General features: G+C 36.4%; 1 protein-coding gene across 6 annotated transcripts in view; it reads right to left on the bottom strand.

Moving 5' to 3' along the window:
* Positions 1-11,074: 11,074 nt before the first annotated feature.
* The window catches only part of LOC143729041 (rho-associated protein kinase 2-like), a 33,442-nt gene continuing 26,073 nt past the window's right edge, over positions 11,075-18,443 (bottom strand). For 2 of the 6 annotated variants that reach the window (XR_013199934.1, XR_013199935.1), the window contains 7 exons: positions 18,040-18,107; positions 17,868-17,956; positions 16,581-16,659; positions 16,222-16,486; positions 13,997-14,276; positions 12,785-12,869; positions 11,075-11,810 (listed from right to left, as the gene is read on the bottom strand). Coding sequence is in view for 4 of the 6 variants with exons in the window: in XM_077220044.1 (XP_077076159.1) it covers positions 12,206-12,284; positions 13,997-14,276; positions 16,222-16,486; positions 16,581-16,659; positions 17,868-17,956; positions 18,040-18,107 (860 nt within the window). In the remaining 2 variants the exon portion in view is untranslated. Of the gene's footprint in view, positions 11,811-12,188; positions 12,285-12,784; positions 12,870-13,996; positions 14,277-16,221; positions 16,487-16,580; positions 16,660-17,867; positions 17,957-18,039; positions 18,108-18,443 lie in introns of all 6 variants that reach the window. The other 4 variants (XM_077220046.1, XM_077220045.1, XM_077220044.1 and 1 more) reach the window with 3 other exon arrangements.

Here is an 18,443-nt window from a genome sequence, read left to right as displayed (position 1 = left end):
TGCCAAGTGTGCTTGCACACACAAGGAATTTGTTTCTATACAGTCTCTATAATGTAAATAACAGCGAAATGCACCTCTATAAGTCTCAAACACTATGTTGTTGTCCCGTTGACCACAGCTAAGAAGGAAGAATATGTTCCATGCAGCTGACGGCATCCAAAATCTCAATTGCACATAGATCAGTATTGAGTTACACACTATATTGTAACCCGAGCACATAGTCAGCCCACCTCCCACATCAGGGACATTTTGGAATCTTAAAGCCCACCACTTGTCAGCTTCTAAAAATAAGTTTCCCTTTTAGAAGTTCTAGGAGGTAAAAATCAACCATTACACACAAACTACTACAACTTACACAAAAAGTAAAAATAAATTAATTGCATTGTCAATTTCTTACAAAATATATATTTTCAAAGGTCATTGTGCTTGAGCTTTAGAAAGTGTTTATTTTTAAAAGACAAACAGATGTGAGCTAATAATTATTAGTAGTTTATGCGCAGCCCCTACCTGAGGAAGATGGAATGTTAATAGCTGGAATCTAATGAAGAACTAAATATTACTGTTTAAATTTGCAGATCCACCTAGGATAAATGTACTAAAAGACATGCTGTGATTTAAATGGAGTGGATAAGTGGAAAAATGACAGGGCGGAAGAGTCTACCTTCCTTCACACCATAGCAACAATTTAAATAGAATAGATTTCAAAATGGAGAAAAAAAGCACAAATGATATTTAAAAGTACTGTAGTATTTTTCTTTTAGAATAAAGCTATTTCTTCACAAAAGGAACTTGTAGAAGTTCTCACCATTCTTTGGACTTCCGGACTGTGGTTAAATTTAGAGTAAAAGAATCACAGTGATCAAAACTGACCTTTACTGATGGTGGGAAGATAGAAAAGAAAATGAGAGAGAAACTCTGAAAATCAAAGAAGAAAGGAGGGGGGGGGAGGGGGGGAGTAGATCTACTCTCCTATCATGGGTTTAAACAACCGAGGGGCTGCAAAATGGTGCTAGGGTGTCAGCAGAAAATTTGAGAAAAAAAAAGGTTTTACATAAAGTGTTTTAGAGCAGGTTATTGCTACTATTATTGTAACTACAGGTTATTGTTATTGGAACAATATTTACTGTGAAAAGTGCTTAAGGAATAAATCTGATTTGAAAATGTTTTACTTCAGGTTTATACATGTAACAAACACTCTAAAACTGGATATAAAAGATACACTGTCAAATGAATAATAGCAGGCTATATATTTTTTCATATAATATTTTAATGATCACAGTGACAATATAAAAGTGAATTATTTCAGTTTAAAACCAACATGTTGCTTTAATAATATAAAAAATGTCTTACCACATATAAGTTTTTTTTTTTTTTTTTTGCAGATTAGTAAACAAGCTAGAGAAGAGAAGTGTGTTTATTGTGTGAGAGAGAGTGAGAGAGTGAGTGAGTGTGGTTCAGGTAAACCCTAAATTATGGGGACAAAATGTCATTGCGCAAAATGGCAATATCCCAAATCCTTGTTCTTGTGAGGAAGATTTAGGGTTAGGGTAGGGTTAAGGGGATAGAATATACAGTTTGTACAGTATAAAAATCATTGTCAACCGAATATCCACATAAAACATTAAAAAAAACCAATGTGTGTGTGGGTCACCGCCAAGTAAGGCCCCGTCCACACTACTGCGTTTTCGTTTAAAAACGGAGAATTAAAACGAAAACGATCGCCGTCCACACCAGTGTTTTAGCTGCGTATTAGAATTGATCTCCGTCCACATTAAAACGACTGAAAACTCGGATCATGTGACCATTCTCCAACACTGTGCACGCGCGTGCCGGTGTAAACAGGAAACGGATGGACTATTCCTCAGATTTGATGAGGAAGCAAGTAACGTTAGCTACCTCTGCAAAGATTAGAAAATGTCGAAGACCAGAGATTTCTTTTCATGGACCGCCGCTGCACACGGGAATTGTCATAGATCGCTCGAATAATAGTTTGCCTCCGGCGCATGTAGGCAGTTATAGCATTGTAAAATGCAGAATTTGCTTGCACAACAGCTGCTAACAAAGACATCAAAGTCAGTAACGCTTGTAATTCGTTATCCATGTTGCACTCACTAACATCAGCTACGTAGTCCAGGATGTTTTTGTTTGTTTTCTTCCGGTGACGGGACATGTGATGGGTGGCTGACGAATCAGGGAAGGATACGTCATGGGTGATGACACCCAATCATAGAGCCGAGCGTGACCTTCTACGTCATCGTTTCTAAACTCCTCCGTTTTGTCCCGTCTACACTAAAACGCCCTCCGGAGATTCAAAACGAAAAACGGAGCTGCAGCGTTTCTAAACTTCTCCGTTTTGGGTCTTCGTTTTTCCCGTTTTAGTGTGGACGGGAGGTGCAAACGTAGCAAAAGGTCTCCGTTTTTAAACGAAAACGCAGTAGTGTGGACGGGGCCTAAGACATAAACCTGGTTCAACCTATTTTGTTGGTCCTGGAACAATATTACTGCCCGAAAAAATAGTCCTAACCCTATCCCTAGTCAGAAGAAAATAATTGGTGAATATAAGCACCAACTTGACATAGATTATAAACTTGTCCCTCAAATCTGATTGATTGATTGTAATGTTGTACTTCGTGAAATCATATACACTAAAGCGAGCGATAAAGCCTTAAATTTGATTCTGGACGTGGAGCCAGTGGAGTGAGCCATGATGGGTGTGACGTGGATTCTCTTAGGCTGGTTGAAGACCAGACTTGCATTCTGGATCATCTGTAGGGACTTAGTCGCGCTGACTGGAAGACTTGCCAGTAGAGCGTTGCAGTAGTCCAGTCTTGAGATAACAATAACTTGGACAAGAAGTTGTGTTGCATACTCTGACAGAAAGGGTCTGATTTTCCTGATTTTGAAAAGAGGAAAACCTGCATGTCCTGGCCGTTGTTGAAATTTGGTTCGAAAAACTAAATTGATCGTCGAACACAACCCCCAAGTTGCTTGCTGTCCTGGTTGGTGTAGTTGTGGACCCCAGTTAAACAGTGATGTTATGGTCAACTGCAGTTATTACAACGAGCTCGATCTTTGCATGGTTGAGCTGTAGATGTAGATGTAAAATATGGTGGTCTCTCACTAGAGGATTGATATTTTAGGGGCCCATAGCATCAAAAACTCATATTTCTAGATATTTCCTTAATGAGATATTCATTTAATCACTTATACATAGAACAATTATTGGCTCAGGCTGGAATTGAATCCAGGTGCGACATACTACCTTATGTGTCATTTCTCCAACAGATTTTAACATCACACCCTAGACATAATTTTATCCTAAAACATTCCTAACTCGTGGTATTCATGTGACATTGGAATAACCACTTAAAACAACACGGATTTACCAAATAGCCTCTGACTGAAATCAATGAAAAAGTGAGTTATGTTGAGAGAGTTAAGTGTATGTTAGTGGGAAGATGGCGGAGTGCCACAACCACATTAAAGACATGTATACATGCTGCTATGCCACTCTGTTAGCTAAATAAAGATGAAAATTAGATCGTGAAGGAGAACATAAATAAACTGGATGGTAAAAATTCAACTTTCTGTTGAAGGCATCAAGCCATTTATGTGGCCACTAAATATGTGCAATGTTTAGCTGTCAGTATCTCCTAAGTGCATGAAAATATGAGATGCGTTGCTCTCAGGGAGCCATTCTTCACCACCCCATGTCATCTCAGCTGCTGTGAGGAATCTCAATCCGGTAGATCTCACTCCACATTAAAGGAAGTGACAGTCACACTATAGTCTACTCACAGCAGCAAGGTCATTCATAGAACAGCACAGACAAGCTGAGATTGGAAAGCCTAGTAAATCCCTGCTCTTAAATCTTATGGCGGCACACTCTGTCTACAACATTCCCGCCCTTCAGTCGAGCAAAACCCTACAAAAGACACAATTTTATTGAAGATTTATTCACACACTGTGCTTACATTTTCAGCGGACGACTAATTAAGGAAATTGGCCATGAGTGGCAGATCAAGCCGGGTCCAGAGCTGAGCAGGTCCATTACTCTGTATAATTAATTACTGGTATAAAGAAGAATTATGATCATATTTCTCTCAGGATATGGGAACATAGATTTTGGCACAGAGTTCTTAAAGAGTGAGTGTGACCTTTTTAAAGCTGTTTTTTTTTTTTTTACTAATGGATCAGTGTTTCAGACAGAATTCTATTTTTGTCCCCATCCACCCTTATATATATATATACACACACACACACACACACTTGGACACACACATATCATAGTATTTATTGGTCAATGACATGATGTGCATATTTTTGTGTCCAAGTGCATTATTTCCTTTTAAATTAATTAAATTAATTCATGACATATATCACTTTATTCTATAAAACCTATTTAGTTTGAATACATTTTTAGTACATTTAAATAATACACATTATTTTAAGTTATCTTACAGTTTTTTCCAAATTGCTTACACACTAAAAGTGGAACTTGAGGCCCCCTCAGTGAAACTATTCACCCATGTAATCTTCAGATCAAGTCTGCAAGCACATTTTACATTTTATACTCACAGTTAGTGTTTTATACTCTTGTGTTTCATTTAGAAAAAATGGCACACTCATTTACTGATTACCTACACTGAATGATCATGTGTGAAAACACTTATAGCTAATTTGTTCACTAAGAAATCAGAGCTTGAGCACTATATTTAGACTTTAGGATGGCTTTCTTGGTTTGGACAAAAATGGAGACCAATTTTGGAGAAAGAGTTAGAGGAAGAGGAGTGAGAGTAAGAGGGGGACGAGGAAGAGGACAAAGAGGAGGACGAGGACTAAGACGAGGAAGAGAACAGAGGAGAACAATTACTCTGGTTGACCATGGGGTCAACCATGGTTTGAGTTTCAGGGAGACTGGGCAGAGGGTCCAGCCTAACTTACTGTAACCCACTACACAATAGCCAGTGTCATCCGGACATTTTGAAATGAGAACAGGTAAGGAAACCTACCCTCTATAACATGCTACTGTACTTACAGATCTACAGAAACTTTTCATTGCATAGTGAAAGAAACCTTGCATCCTAATCCATTGCATCTTTTCATTTCATGTTTTTGTAGAAATGCTAAACGACCCTTTATCAGAGGAAGAAGACGTTTGTTCACAGCAGGGCAGGAACAACACAAATGGAAAAATGTGGTCATAGCAAAAAACAGCATACATTTACGACAACTGCAACAACACATCATCACTGACAACACAACATTCAGTAACATAAATAGGGTGAGTTTATCCACAATAAGCAATCTTCTGAAACGCAATCAGATTCGAATGAAGCAGCTCTACAGAGTACCGTTTGAATGAAATTCTGACAGAGTGAAACAACTTGGTTATGAATAAATAAAAGTAAGCTATATTGTCCTTATTGACTGCTCAATGTGTGTTTGTGCATTATCTATGTTGATGAAATCGGATTTAACCTATATGCAAAACAAGACGTAGGGGAAGAAACCTTAGGGCACCGCGCCATCGTCAATGTCCCTGTACAACGTGGTGGAAACACCACCTTCATCATCATGCCACTCTTGGTCCTTAATACTGCCCACATTATCACTTTTTATCTGATACCCTGCACAATATCCCTGTTCCCAATGACCAGAGGAATGAACCAGAGCAGTCAAGGTTTGTTGTCATTTGAGACAACGTAAGTTTTGCACTGGACTGCTCTGGTCCGCAATTGGTTCAATGACCATCTGCAACTTTTGATGCTCAACCTGCCACCATATTCTTCATTTTCAAACCCAATAGAAGAGTTATTTCCCCCCGCTGTTTAGCCAGAGAGAACATTGCATGTGATGTTGAGGTTTTGAGGCCAGACCCAAACAGGAGACAGGATGCAAACAAATTTTTCCCTTTACATTAACAAGCCTATTAGTTTACAGTATCTTCAAATCCATTTGTTTTGTCTGTTACTGTTGATCCCTTAGTGGTCAACACTGAAAATACGTTTTAAGAATGAAATATTTACTCCTCACTTGTATTTCTGTCTATATTGAACATTTATACTGAATACACATACTGCATAGGCTACAGTGTATTTGTGTACGTGAATTTATGTGTGTGTGCTATGACAAACACCTGTACACTCCACTGCACATGGAACAAGCAAAATACACAAAAGAGTAGTGTTTTACATTTTTCACGTGAATGTGGCTAATCATTTGATGTTTGTGTGTAGAGTTACGCAAAAACACAAAGTGTTTGATTTTGCAACAGATGTCTGATGTTTTTCATGTTGTGTGTGTGTGTTTGTGGTTTTGTGTGTTTCGAGAACTGGAAGCATATTATAAAAATTTGTAAGAAATTTAAAAAAAACTGTAAACCCCTAAAATGTCAGGTGGTGCAACTGTCCGAACAAATGAACAGACTAAGAAAACTATTTAAAATGGTGTCTTAATGATAAAAAAATTAAAAACTAAATACCATGGCATCATTTTAGGTTTGAAACCATTTTATAAATACCAGTAGTTTTAAAGCGGTTGAGATAATTGAATGTTTGTCCAGCAATTTGTATATTCTCAAGAAATGTCAGGGTGGCACAACTGCAAACGTGGCTCTTTTATTATGAATTGACAAGTCATATTAACAATCAACTTGTAGTGATACTGACAAAAAAAACTTGTTTCATTTCGATACAGTCAAATAATGACAATTTGCAGTTCACTAATTGAGTCAGAGTGAAGGATTCAAGAAATCAAGCATCTGAACTGTTCATTAAAAGAACCAGCTCATAAGAGTCATTCATTTTGTAAATTGGACTACAATGGTCACTATGTAGGTTGAGATGCACTAAAAAGAACCGGTTCATAAGAGTTTTCTGGCACAATCCACAAGGACAACTCAATAAAAAGATGTTTCTTCCCCTAATTCAATGGTACACACTACACAGTCCTTTTATTGCAACTAATTCAAGACTGAGAAGTCACATTCACAAAGGGTAAAATATGAAGTAAACACTAAATATATATAACAGTAGCCTACTTAATTTATGGAGTTTATGGATTCATTAAATATTGTTGTACAAAATATGTGATGCAGGTTTCATTATGGTTCTACACACACACACACATCACTGTAATAGACTAGATAGAATAGTACAGACACAACGGAATTTTTTAACAAAACCTGAAATTTACTGATGAAATAATCAAATCAGTCAAAGGAAAAATTTGGCTACAAAAAGAAAAAAGAAAGACTACAGTAAAGTAAAATGTCTACAGTAGTGTTCATCACTGCACTTCTGTTTCCATCAACCCAGGTTCTCATTTACATCACAATGGATGTTATCATTAGCTAAACATCTTGGAAAGAATCTTCTGGCATGAAAATCCAGGCCTGACACCATGATTTCATTGCATGCGTTATCCATGGCCTGGAGAAGAATGACTTGTTCGTGAGGGTTCCTGATTTACCTTCCACCTCCATGTGGAGACAAATTCCTCATTTTGAACAGATCTGTTAAATGAACAAATTATCTTTAGGTTTATGTGTAATGTATCCAATTAATTTGAAAAAAAGTTTTGAGTTTTGAAAAATGATTTTGATCATTAGTGACATGAAGCTTCTGATATTAGTGATTGTAAAAAATTGTAATTACTATTCCATTAGTGTTAATTCTTTTAGTAATGATGAAGAATGGATTACCATACTTTTCTCCTAAAAGAATACTCAAACCATTTATCATTATCTTCAGTAAACTGTTAAATATAACAACCAAATTGTTATATGATCATCGCCCCAAAACATTATTGGTCAGCCTCAGAGATCTTCAAGGTTACAGAATGTCTTTGTGAGTCTTAAAGCTGCTAAAAGGTTTATTCTGGCTATGAAAGAGCACAAGATTTGTGGCCTGGAGGAAAAGCATTTTTCATGTAATGGTCAGTCTCTCCGAGGAATTATAAAATTCATCACGCTGCATTGAACACCGAACCAATCTTCAGATCCTTAATGCAACGTAGAAGGTGAAAATGGTCAAACTCCATCCTTTAGTATTTTTGGAAGTTTAAACGAGTAAAATACATAACATTACATCTTATCTTTTCAACGGTCACATAAAATTATTCTTTTCAGTATTTCTGTATGATTTTTTCTGCTTGAATAAATACATTTTAGTGCTTTTCCAGTGATGCCATACAAAAAAGTAATGCGATATTACATTTGAAAGCGTCTGACATAATGTTGTTATAATAAAGTGAGGTTTGTTTCATAGAATACAAATTCATTAGGAACTCATATGTATTTTATACCCAAACACAGACAGGGTATATAGAGAGATACTAAGATTGGGAAATACTCTCATGATTGAGAAAATAAAGCTATTTTTTCATAGTCAAATGTACGACAATGCCTCAATTTTTGCGATTAGGAGTAAAAATATATATAAATACATATACTGTAAATATAAAATAAACAAAGAAATAAGAGGTATTTGGGGCAGAAGTTGGAACAAGGGCATGCTCTGGTCATTTCTATCCTCTTATACCCTCCATGAAAAGCTTTCATTATCATAAGTACCCTCCCCTGGAGACAGCCCTTGTTTACTTGAGTTATAAATCTCTAATGCACAAAGGCACATTTTATTAAGATAAACTATGGATTTCTAAGGACATAAACATCAGAGACTGAGAGAGACATGTAGACAGAGAGAAATGGGAAGGAAATCTAAGAGACAAATCAAGAACTAGAGACAGATAATGTGATAACAGTTTTGTAATGGATTAATAAAAGCAACAGACAGAACTGTTATAAGAGACATGTGCACACATTTTGTTGGAGAATGTCAAATGTGTAAAATAATAGCTATAATCTAAAAACTGAAATTACTTTTTATAAAACCACATTTCCCACAGGACATACTGCATAGGCTATGTGCCTCTAAATGACTTTGATTAGAGTCTGCTGACCAAAATCAGCTTCTTTCTCTAAAAATAGCCCCAATCCTGGGGTGCGTTTCCCAAAAGCAGCATCGTGGCATCTATGGTCGCAAGTTCCGTCGTTATATCAGCATATTCAACGAGTCGGTGTTTCCCGAAACCATCGTCCCAACGAACATTTTCAAACTGCAAACCAAGTTGTGTGGTTGGAATGACTCGAGCTGTGGTTAGATAGTTTCTTGTTTGCATGACATGTGGACTCAATAATGACTCGAGTTTTGTCGTTGTACGGAAAACGCACCGCTGGATTGTAAAAAGCGCTATATAAATAAAGGTGACTTGACTGACTTAGGAAGAGTCCGGTAGCAGGCAGGCTCGCCAAACGATTGCCACTCAAGAACATCTGCCGAATGTTTGGGTTACTTACCACTGAAGGCTGAGGGATATATAAGGACTTCAGTCTGTTGTTTTTTAGAGAAAGTATAGAGATGCAGGAGTCAGTTCCCAGCTGGTTATTTTTGAAGTCTCAAGATTGCTGAGTGAGTCTAGGGCACAGCTAACTTGGTGAATCTGTTAGAGAAGACAAGTCCAACCTCTGGAGGGAGCTGTTTACAGGCAGACATCAGCTACTAAAAATTTAAACTGATTCTGGTTCAGCTCTATCCACACACAGAAAACAATCAGGATCTGTTTAGCCACCACATCAACATCTCTCATCGATGAGTTGAGGAACAGTTTCCGACTGCTAGATTGTTTGCTGTCGGAATCTGTTCCCCCCATGTTTCTTACAGAATGAGGTTCTAATATTAACAAAACTGAGTTTGCTAGTTGACACTGATAGCCTCATGGGCAGCACACTGTCATTTAGTGCCATTGTGCTTCGGGTGACCCAAGTTCGAGTCCTGACTTGTGGACTTTTCTTGATCCGGTCCCCCTCTCTCTTCCACTTTGCTTCCTGTCCACACTGTCCTATCATAATAAAAGGCAAAAATGCCAATAAATAAATATTTGAACTGATGCTGGTTAAGCTCAATGCACGCAGGATAGAATCAGTATCTTTTAAGCCACTACATTAACATTTCTCATCATGGGGGTGGGGGAATGGATTTCGACAGCTGGATTGTTTGCAATCAGATTCTGTTCTCCCCATGCTTTATAGGAGGTTTTAATAAAACTGATGCTGGCTATAGTGCCGGTATCCTCGTGGGCTGCGCATTGCAGTTGCATTTTGGGCAACCTGGTTCGAATCCAGGCTTTTGGATTTTTCTTGATTCCGTCAAAACTTATTTGTCATGCAGAATTCGTTCTACTTTTATAACCTGAATGACCACATTTTACATGACTGGTTTACAACAATAAAAAGCATTCTTTTTTTACCCCTTAGTAAATTACCTGTATAAATAAATTAATGTATAATTGTTTTAAGAGGTCATTGGATGCCCATTTTCCATAAGTTGGTATGATTCTGTAGGGTCATGCAAAGTTTGTAACATACTTTGGTTAAAATTCATCAATGGTTGTGTAAAACAACACCCTTTTTACCTCCTCAAAAACTGCTCTGTTCACAGCGACCTGTTTTGTGCATGTCTCTTTAAATGATAATGAGCAACGGTTTACCCCATCCCTCTCTTCCATGGGGCATGTTGACACAAGACACATAAAGTGCTGCCTTGGTGGACAGTGTACAAATGGCTGAGGGTGGAAATATGCTAATACGGGACAGTCCGTTAGTGGTCTTGGGCGGTGCAGGAGAAATGACATCATATTCCTCAGAAAATCCAAACGGCTTAATTATTGAGTGTGTTTAGGCTTTTTGAGGATTAAAAAAAAGGAGTAAATGGATTTTTTTCATTGTATGGTGGTTGTGTTCACACACTGCAAATAGATTTAAATTTAAACACCATATAAAAGTGAATTTTGCATCCGATGACCCCTTTAAGTTCTTATGAACAAGTAATGACAATTATGATAAAAATTTATCTTAACTTAGTTAATCCTTTATCTTAACTTTTAACATTTCTGTGGGAACATGCACAGCCTAGTCAACTCCAGTGGTGATGTCTGCATCATTTTGTATCCTAGAAACATGTATATAAATATTACAGACGAGTTTGGATCATCACACACAGAGAGTCAGAGGTTTTCCATCAAATGAAGCTTTTTTATTAACAATTTCTCAACAGTTTGTCAGTGGCAACATGACAAAAAATACAGAAAATGTTTGGACCAGAGGTCATCATGTTCCACTATGCATAGAGTTGTGTATCATTTTTGTTACAGCATTTAATAAAATGTGCTACAAATAGCATCTTTGCATCATGTCTTCAATAATGGATACATTTTGAGCAGATAGTTCTGACAATAAGTAATGCACCTTGAAAAGCAGTGTCCTTTGATATAATGCCTGATAAAAAATATAATCTGTTCCACTAAATGTCTTTTTCCTAACAAAAAATAGATATAATACTTGAGTATATAAATTCAGATGATCATATAACTGCAGAACCTAAGTACATATTCTGTTTCAAACACACACAGTTAAACAGACACACTTACTGACAACCTTGTAAGGAAAAAGATAAAAATAACCTCTGAAATTTAAATGCTTTTACTTAAACTTTTTTTTTTTAAAGAATTGTATAATCTACAAAGACATGAAACACTCTTAAATTGACTTAAAATTGAAACTACACCCTCTAGAGAATTTATGGTTTGACCTATTAATATTAGACCTACCCAGTCATTTATACTTGTGGAGTTTGGCACTTGGAGGTCCTGCGATTTGCAAAAAAAAAAAAAAAAACACACACAATGACATTCTCTGCTTTCAAAGTTCCCAGACTGATCATCATCTATCCAGCCATCACCAATGTTAGCTGAAATTAAGAGAAAGGAGAGAGAAAGCATTGAGTAAAAAAGAATTAAAAAAATCCAAAAATCAAATATGGCAGACATACAGTATTGCATCCAATTTTCTTTTCAAAAACAAGCAACAGTTGACATCGCCACAACACTATCCACCTTGTTCAAAGTAAGCAAGATGTTTTTAATTGAGCCAAGCATGTACACACAAACATGCCCACGCAGATAAGTACATCAAACACATTGGCAATATCGAAAAACTTGCCCTAGTTATAGTCCCTCAAAAGGGAACAAAACACACTATTGATACCATACTTTAAAAAAAGCTTTTAAACAATAGCATGAACAACACACACAGACACAAATACATGCTAAGGCTTCACAGTGGTTACCCCACAAACTCAACTCCTCAGAAGTCTAATACATCGTCATCATCCATTTCAACATCAAAAGACCAACCCCAGTCCTTCAGGCCCAACTCAAGCAATCTGGAACAAAGAGGAGTCATTCGGCCTCATGTACAAATGTCATTAAATGATGGCCACCCATGTTTAACTGGAAGTATATCGTAAGTATTTTAAGTGTTTTTTTAAGCTCTAAAAAGGCGTAGGGGTGACAGATGCTGTCCTTCATATACACATTATTGTAATATAAAATCTAATTTTACCATGGCATTATTTGGCAGATCCCTGACCCCCCCCCCCCCCCCCCTCATGATATTAGTTTATTTCTTATTGGAAAAGTAAAAGGATATTGGGTTGAAAATGTCACAGTTCAGTTAGAATTAGATTCCAATATTATTGAATTAAAAGTGAGATTGCATCATTAGTGGATGTTTTTTTTATGTGTTGACACTCAAGCAAAGAGGATTTCTGTTTCAGATAAATACAGAGAAGAGTACAGACAGCCACACATCTGAAGGCTAGGTTTTAGAGCTGCACAGGCAAGCAGAAAACCTGGTCGATAAGCAGTGATGCAGTTTACTTACTGTCCACACATATGCACAAGTGGGGAAGGTGAAATGTCAAATGTGAGCAGGTCAGTGAAGAATGATACGGAGCATGGGACCAGGGCTATAAAAGTTTAGCAGTATAATGTAAGCAATTGAGAACCTGCACAACTTCATAGCCAAGTCTAAACCAGGTCAACATATAACAGCACTAAAAACAACAGAATCTACATTTACCTTGATTAAAGCAGTAGTTCACCCAAAAATGAAAATGCTGCCATTATTTACTCACTCTCTTTTTATTCCAAAACTGGTATGTTATTTTGTCCCCATTGTAACAAATAGATTTTTTTTAAAGAATTTTACGCTGCTTTGTTTCAAAGTGACCACAACTGCCAAGCTCTATAGGCCTGTTCACACCAAGAACAAGACTATAAAGATAACAATAATTAAATTAGTGTCCACTCCAGTAGACTGTTCTGTTTATTCTAAGCACGCGCCGCAGGTTTGCTGTCTGACACTTTAAATGCTTAAGCTCTGAAAGCAGGGTGGATTCTGACTGGCTGTCAATGTTCTTATCGTTCATCAGCTGGAAAAAATACTTGAAAAATTTTGATAATTGTTTTTCTGTTCCATTATCTTTATAGCTGTATATGGACTCTGCTATTATTTTTCCTTTAGAACAATTTTTAGAACTACATATTTATCGGTATCATTATAGTTACCGTCCTTAGAGGATAACTATAACGATAGAAATTGACAAAAAACACCATAAGATTACTGCAAGTAGTCTATTCATTCATTTTTGGGTGAACTTTTTCAGCAAATGCTGATATATAAAGCAAACATAAGGAACTATACAAATATAAGTGATTAATTATAAGACGCAACATCATTAGCAATGCTGGAATACACATTTTGAAAAGATGAGCAGAAGAGTTCAAGCTAATACAGAAGTGTAAGTAGGAAACAGTAAAGCAGATTTTAAAGATTATAGGAAAAGCCTTTGTATAAATGGTTATGAATTATGCATTCAGATGTTCATGGAAGAGCTGTGTCATCAAACAGTGATAAAAGATCCGCCTCTTCAGACAAAATTGTTGTTTAACAAATGTCATGAATTTGGCCCCTACATAATATCATATTAACAGAACTGTATCATATGTTACATGATAGTGTACCCCTCCACGTAACAGAACTCTGCCTCAAGCTCGTTTTAATGAACCTGTTGATCTGTCAAGTGGTTCTCACCTAGTCTTGGTTGAGGGCTGCTGTCTGGTGGAATGCACTTTGATGGCTCCTCTGTGCGAAAGCCTGGGAGATGAATGGGTGGACAGATGAGGAGAGGGCACAGGGGGGGACAGGCCAGTTGGTGACGCATCAGAGGCGGGAGAGGCTATAGCTATGCTTGAGGAGTGGGCTATAGATTTACGCGGGACCCGCTTGAGTAATCGGCTGACCCATTTCTGCTGCTCTTCTGTGGAGTTGGCCAGCAGCAGCAGCTCTTTCGCAGTGGACATATCATAGTTCACTGGAGAGAAAAAAAGGCCAAACAAAACAGGTTAGTTTCAAACCAAAATACACAATGGGGATGTACAAAAGTCCATGTTTAAATAAATAAACAAACTTTCTACAAAATTAATAAGCAGCACAATTTTTTTCAACATTGACAATAATGAGAAATTCTGTGACACTGAAGACTGGAGTAATGATGCAGAATTTTTTTTGCCATTTTAGAAATAAATTACATTTATAACAACAAAATGAAAAAATAGTAAACAACAATTGTAGTGTATTTGAAATGAAATTTTCAGTGAATATTACAGTTTTTACTGTATTATTGATCAAATAAATGCAGCCTCTATCCCTGCATAATAGACTTCTACTCTTCTACTAAATCTTACTTTTGAATGATAAATAAATAAATACATAAACAATAAGAATAAAAAAAGAATAAAATATTGAATAAATAGTATAAAAAATATTTTATAGCTATAATCATTATCTATAATGCAGTTATAAATATTCGAATGCGTTTAACCCTTCGGAGTCTTGGGCTATTTTGGCCGTTTTTGAGTACTTTTATTTTTTTTTAAATTTTGCAACATAAAAAAATGTTTACCATACCAATGTTTGGTATAATTTTTTTCAGCACAACATCACCTATATGATCAGACAATTAGTTTTTCACTTTGATGTACTCTATCAACATACTGGACCCAAAATCACACAAAAAACACAAAATCCGAATAGAAAAATTATAGCTTTTCTACTACAAAAAACACAAACATGCTCAATGAAGCATTTTAAAAGGTTTAAAATGTAAACACAAGTTGTAAATGTCAACATATACAGGTACAATTCAGATATAATCAACCTATATACAAAAAAAATATGATTTACAAAAAAAAGCGTGTGTAGCCATAGGCTTTTTTTCTTTCTTTTTAGCTCAGCCACTTTTTAAAAAATGTTGTGCACACAATTATTCAGAGAGCTATATTTAAGGCCTTGCATTCCCAGAGTATGAGGGGTCGCAAATAGTGCAAATACAACATAAAAAATTTAAAATTGAGATAAAATTAAACTATATGCAGCAAAAAGCAGGTGTGGCAATAGGCGTTTTTTCTTTTCTTTTTTGCTTAGAAACTCTACAAAACACTTCATGTACAATTACACAGATATCTACATTACAGGGATTTCATTCCTTGAGTAAGAGGGGTTCCTCAATAGTGCAAATATACCATACAATATGTAAAATGAACACAAAATCAAATTATACATACAACTATTTACAGCAAATATCAGGTGTTTTTTATTTTTATTTTTTATCTGTGCCTCTCCTCAAAACAGTTTAGCTAAATCTACTCCTAAACTACCTAAACTACTCCTAAACTACCTAAACTATCTACACTACTCCTAAACTACTCTCAAAATCTACTCAAACTCTTCCAAAAACTAGCAATAATCTCTCTATATATATATAACGTATATATGTCTATCTTTATCAACTCCGTAAATCCTCTGCCTTTCAATTTTGCATCTTAGCTCAGTTGGCTCCTCCTCCATTCCCTAAAATGTACAGCCTGAATAGCAGAGTCAGCAGATTCACACATTTTTCTCCGTTTTGTTTTATGACAAAAACCGACGAAGTTATTAGAATAAATGCAACGCCTGTCGCATCCCATCTTGCGTTCTTTTACGAACGCGTCAGTATTTTTTTATATAAAGTTTAAATGATCATATCTCCGTTTTTACTTGGTCTATCAACACAAAACAAAAAGTAAAATAGAATTTCAAGCCAGCACTTTCGACAGAAGTGGACGGCAGCGCTCAACGTGACTTTGTTTTTATGCTTCGACGTCTTAAACTGGTCATGTAACTTGATCACGCCGGCGTGATCGGCGACCCCGAAGAGTTAAAAAGCTACAGTAATATACATTTGAATTTGCAGTGCTTTGTGAGTGTGACCTCCTGACCTCTGCAAGGAGCAAGGACCTCTTCCTTGTGATCTATGTGGTCCTTATGGCATTTAACTCGGCAGCGCCTGCACTCCAGGGCTGGTGGGGGTTTGAAGACGTGCCACAGAGGCCTTGGACATGCTTCACAGCTAGAGGGGAAGTGGTAAAGCGTGAGCACGAACTCGTGACCTTTGTGTGGGATATAGGACGACCTTTCAGCTGCTAATAAGGGTTCCACAGCAAACTCCTCTTTCTTGCTCTCCCCCTCGTTAGCATATAATACCTACAGACAGAACGGAAGATGAAAAATGAGGTTTATTAAGGTTCATATCAAAGCATGCTAAAACATTCCCTGTAGGACAAAATAATCACGTTACCTGGAAGATGCGTGGGATTTCTCTGGGATCTGCACGGTACACGTCTGTCTGAGTGACAGGTCTCACATGGAAGAGTTTGCTAAGAGGACACATTAAAAATAAAGGCTTATGGTGTGCAAGAGAGCAGTTAATGTGTGTACTCAAAAATATTTAGGCCTAAATTTAATATTTATGAAATTGAATCACGTATAAAATTTTCCATCCATGTGGATTACACAGTTTTAACTAACAAATTTTTGTAGGCCAAAACCTGGAAACTTCATCCTGAAGTCAATAGGTTTTTTACATGGTTTTTTGGTTAAATGCTTTAAATAAGGACAGAGTAGAACACAAGCTCAAGATATTTTCACGTTTTATTCTACAATATGACATACATCAGTAATACCCTCTTGTGATTTTTTTAAATTCTTTACTTGTCTTGTAAAAGGCAGTTGCTAACAAGTGGCTAAATGGGACAACAGAGATTGTCGGGGATGTTAAACATCATCCCTCCAAACAGGTCAACTCATTTATGCACAATTAAGCCTTGTTGTGTTTATAATCACGCTCTTGCAAACTATCATAACTCAAACTTTCAGGGAAAATGTTTTTAAACAAAGACTGAAAGAGTTGTCTGAAGCTTAGTGCTGGTGACGTTTAAGTCACGCAACTGTGGTGTAGTTCGTTTATGTAGCTTTTGACTTCTGCCGATTGTATTTATGCTTCAAAATTCATTAAAAAGTTGTGTTTATTTGACTATCACAATGAACAAAACGTGCATATTTTTCAGTCATACATTATGAAACAGGCAAGATTTCTAGTACTAATAAACTGAACTTGATTTAAAATACACAATAACTAAGTTTATATATTTATCATTAAATCAATTCAATTACTTTCAATCTCACACATTTTTACTAACTGAATATTAATTGTTCCACAGCTAGCCATATTTTAACCATGTTCATACTTTTTAACTCAATTAATGTAATTGTTTTAAACAATTATATGCTGATTCGTTTGAACAAATGCAGTTTGAAAATACGATTAAAATATCAATATATCCATTAAATATCATCAAATAGATGCAAATTGTTATTTATCCAAATATGCCTTTTTTTGAGTGCAGATATCTTGCTCGTTTCATTGAGTGATAAATATGCTACACATTAAGTTTATTAGTTTATGAGTAAACTGTGTAATGCAAATGAATGGACATTTTATATGCAATTTAAATAATTAAATCGTAAATTACGATATTAAAGATAAAGATATTTTTTAATTGCGAGTAGCATTTTCCAAACTCACTCTATGTCCAGAATCATGAATGGGCTGGCCTGCTCTCTCTCTTGCTCTGAGTCATAAAACAGGATCTTCTTGCTGCTGACCACCACATACTGCAATTTACACAGAGATACATGCAAAGATGATCAGACAGGGTTTGTTGATGTGATGTGAGTGTGTATGTTTAAACCTTTACCTTCTTTTCCCATCCAAACCGTTTGGTGTTTTTGGTAGGCATTGAGAGCCATCCCTCAAGACTAGAATCTGTGGTTAAAACAACAACAACAGAAGAGTATTTTATACATTACAGAACCACACAGGTTTGAATATGACAAGCAGAGCAAATTTCAGAGCCTTCAGAAACATCTTTCCCAGGTGCAGAATGCAACCTGTACTAGAAGTCTCTTGGAATAAAAAGGTTTTGCTTTCCGGAGTGTTAAAAGTGCAGTAAGTGATTTCTGAGAAATGCTGTTGAAAGTGGATCAGACCGAGCACCACAACACACTTATGATGGGGGAGGCAAGAGAGCGAGCAAGAGGGAGATTTGAAGAAAGACTGTAAAAAAAGAGATGGCTGAGAGACATTACCAAAGAGAAAGGG

The sequence above is a fragment of the Siphateles boraxobius genome, unplaced genomic scaffold (assembly GCF_051911475.1).
Source record: "Siphateles boraxobius isolate OS27281-9 unplaced genomic scaffold, OSU_SipBor_1 8, whole genome shotgun sequence".
In the NCBI taxonomy this organism is placed as follows: domain Eukaryota; kingdom Metazoa; phylum Chordata; class Actinopteri; order Cypriniformes; family Leuciscidae; genus Siphateles; species Siphateles boraxobius.
The sequence above is the reverse complement of the archived record's forward strand: the minus strand, read 5'-3'. Positions and strand labels throughout refer to the sequence as shown.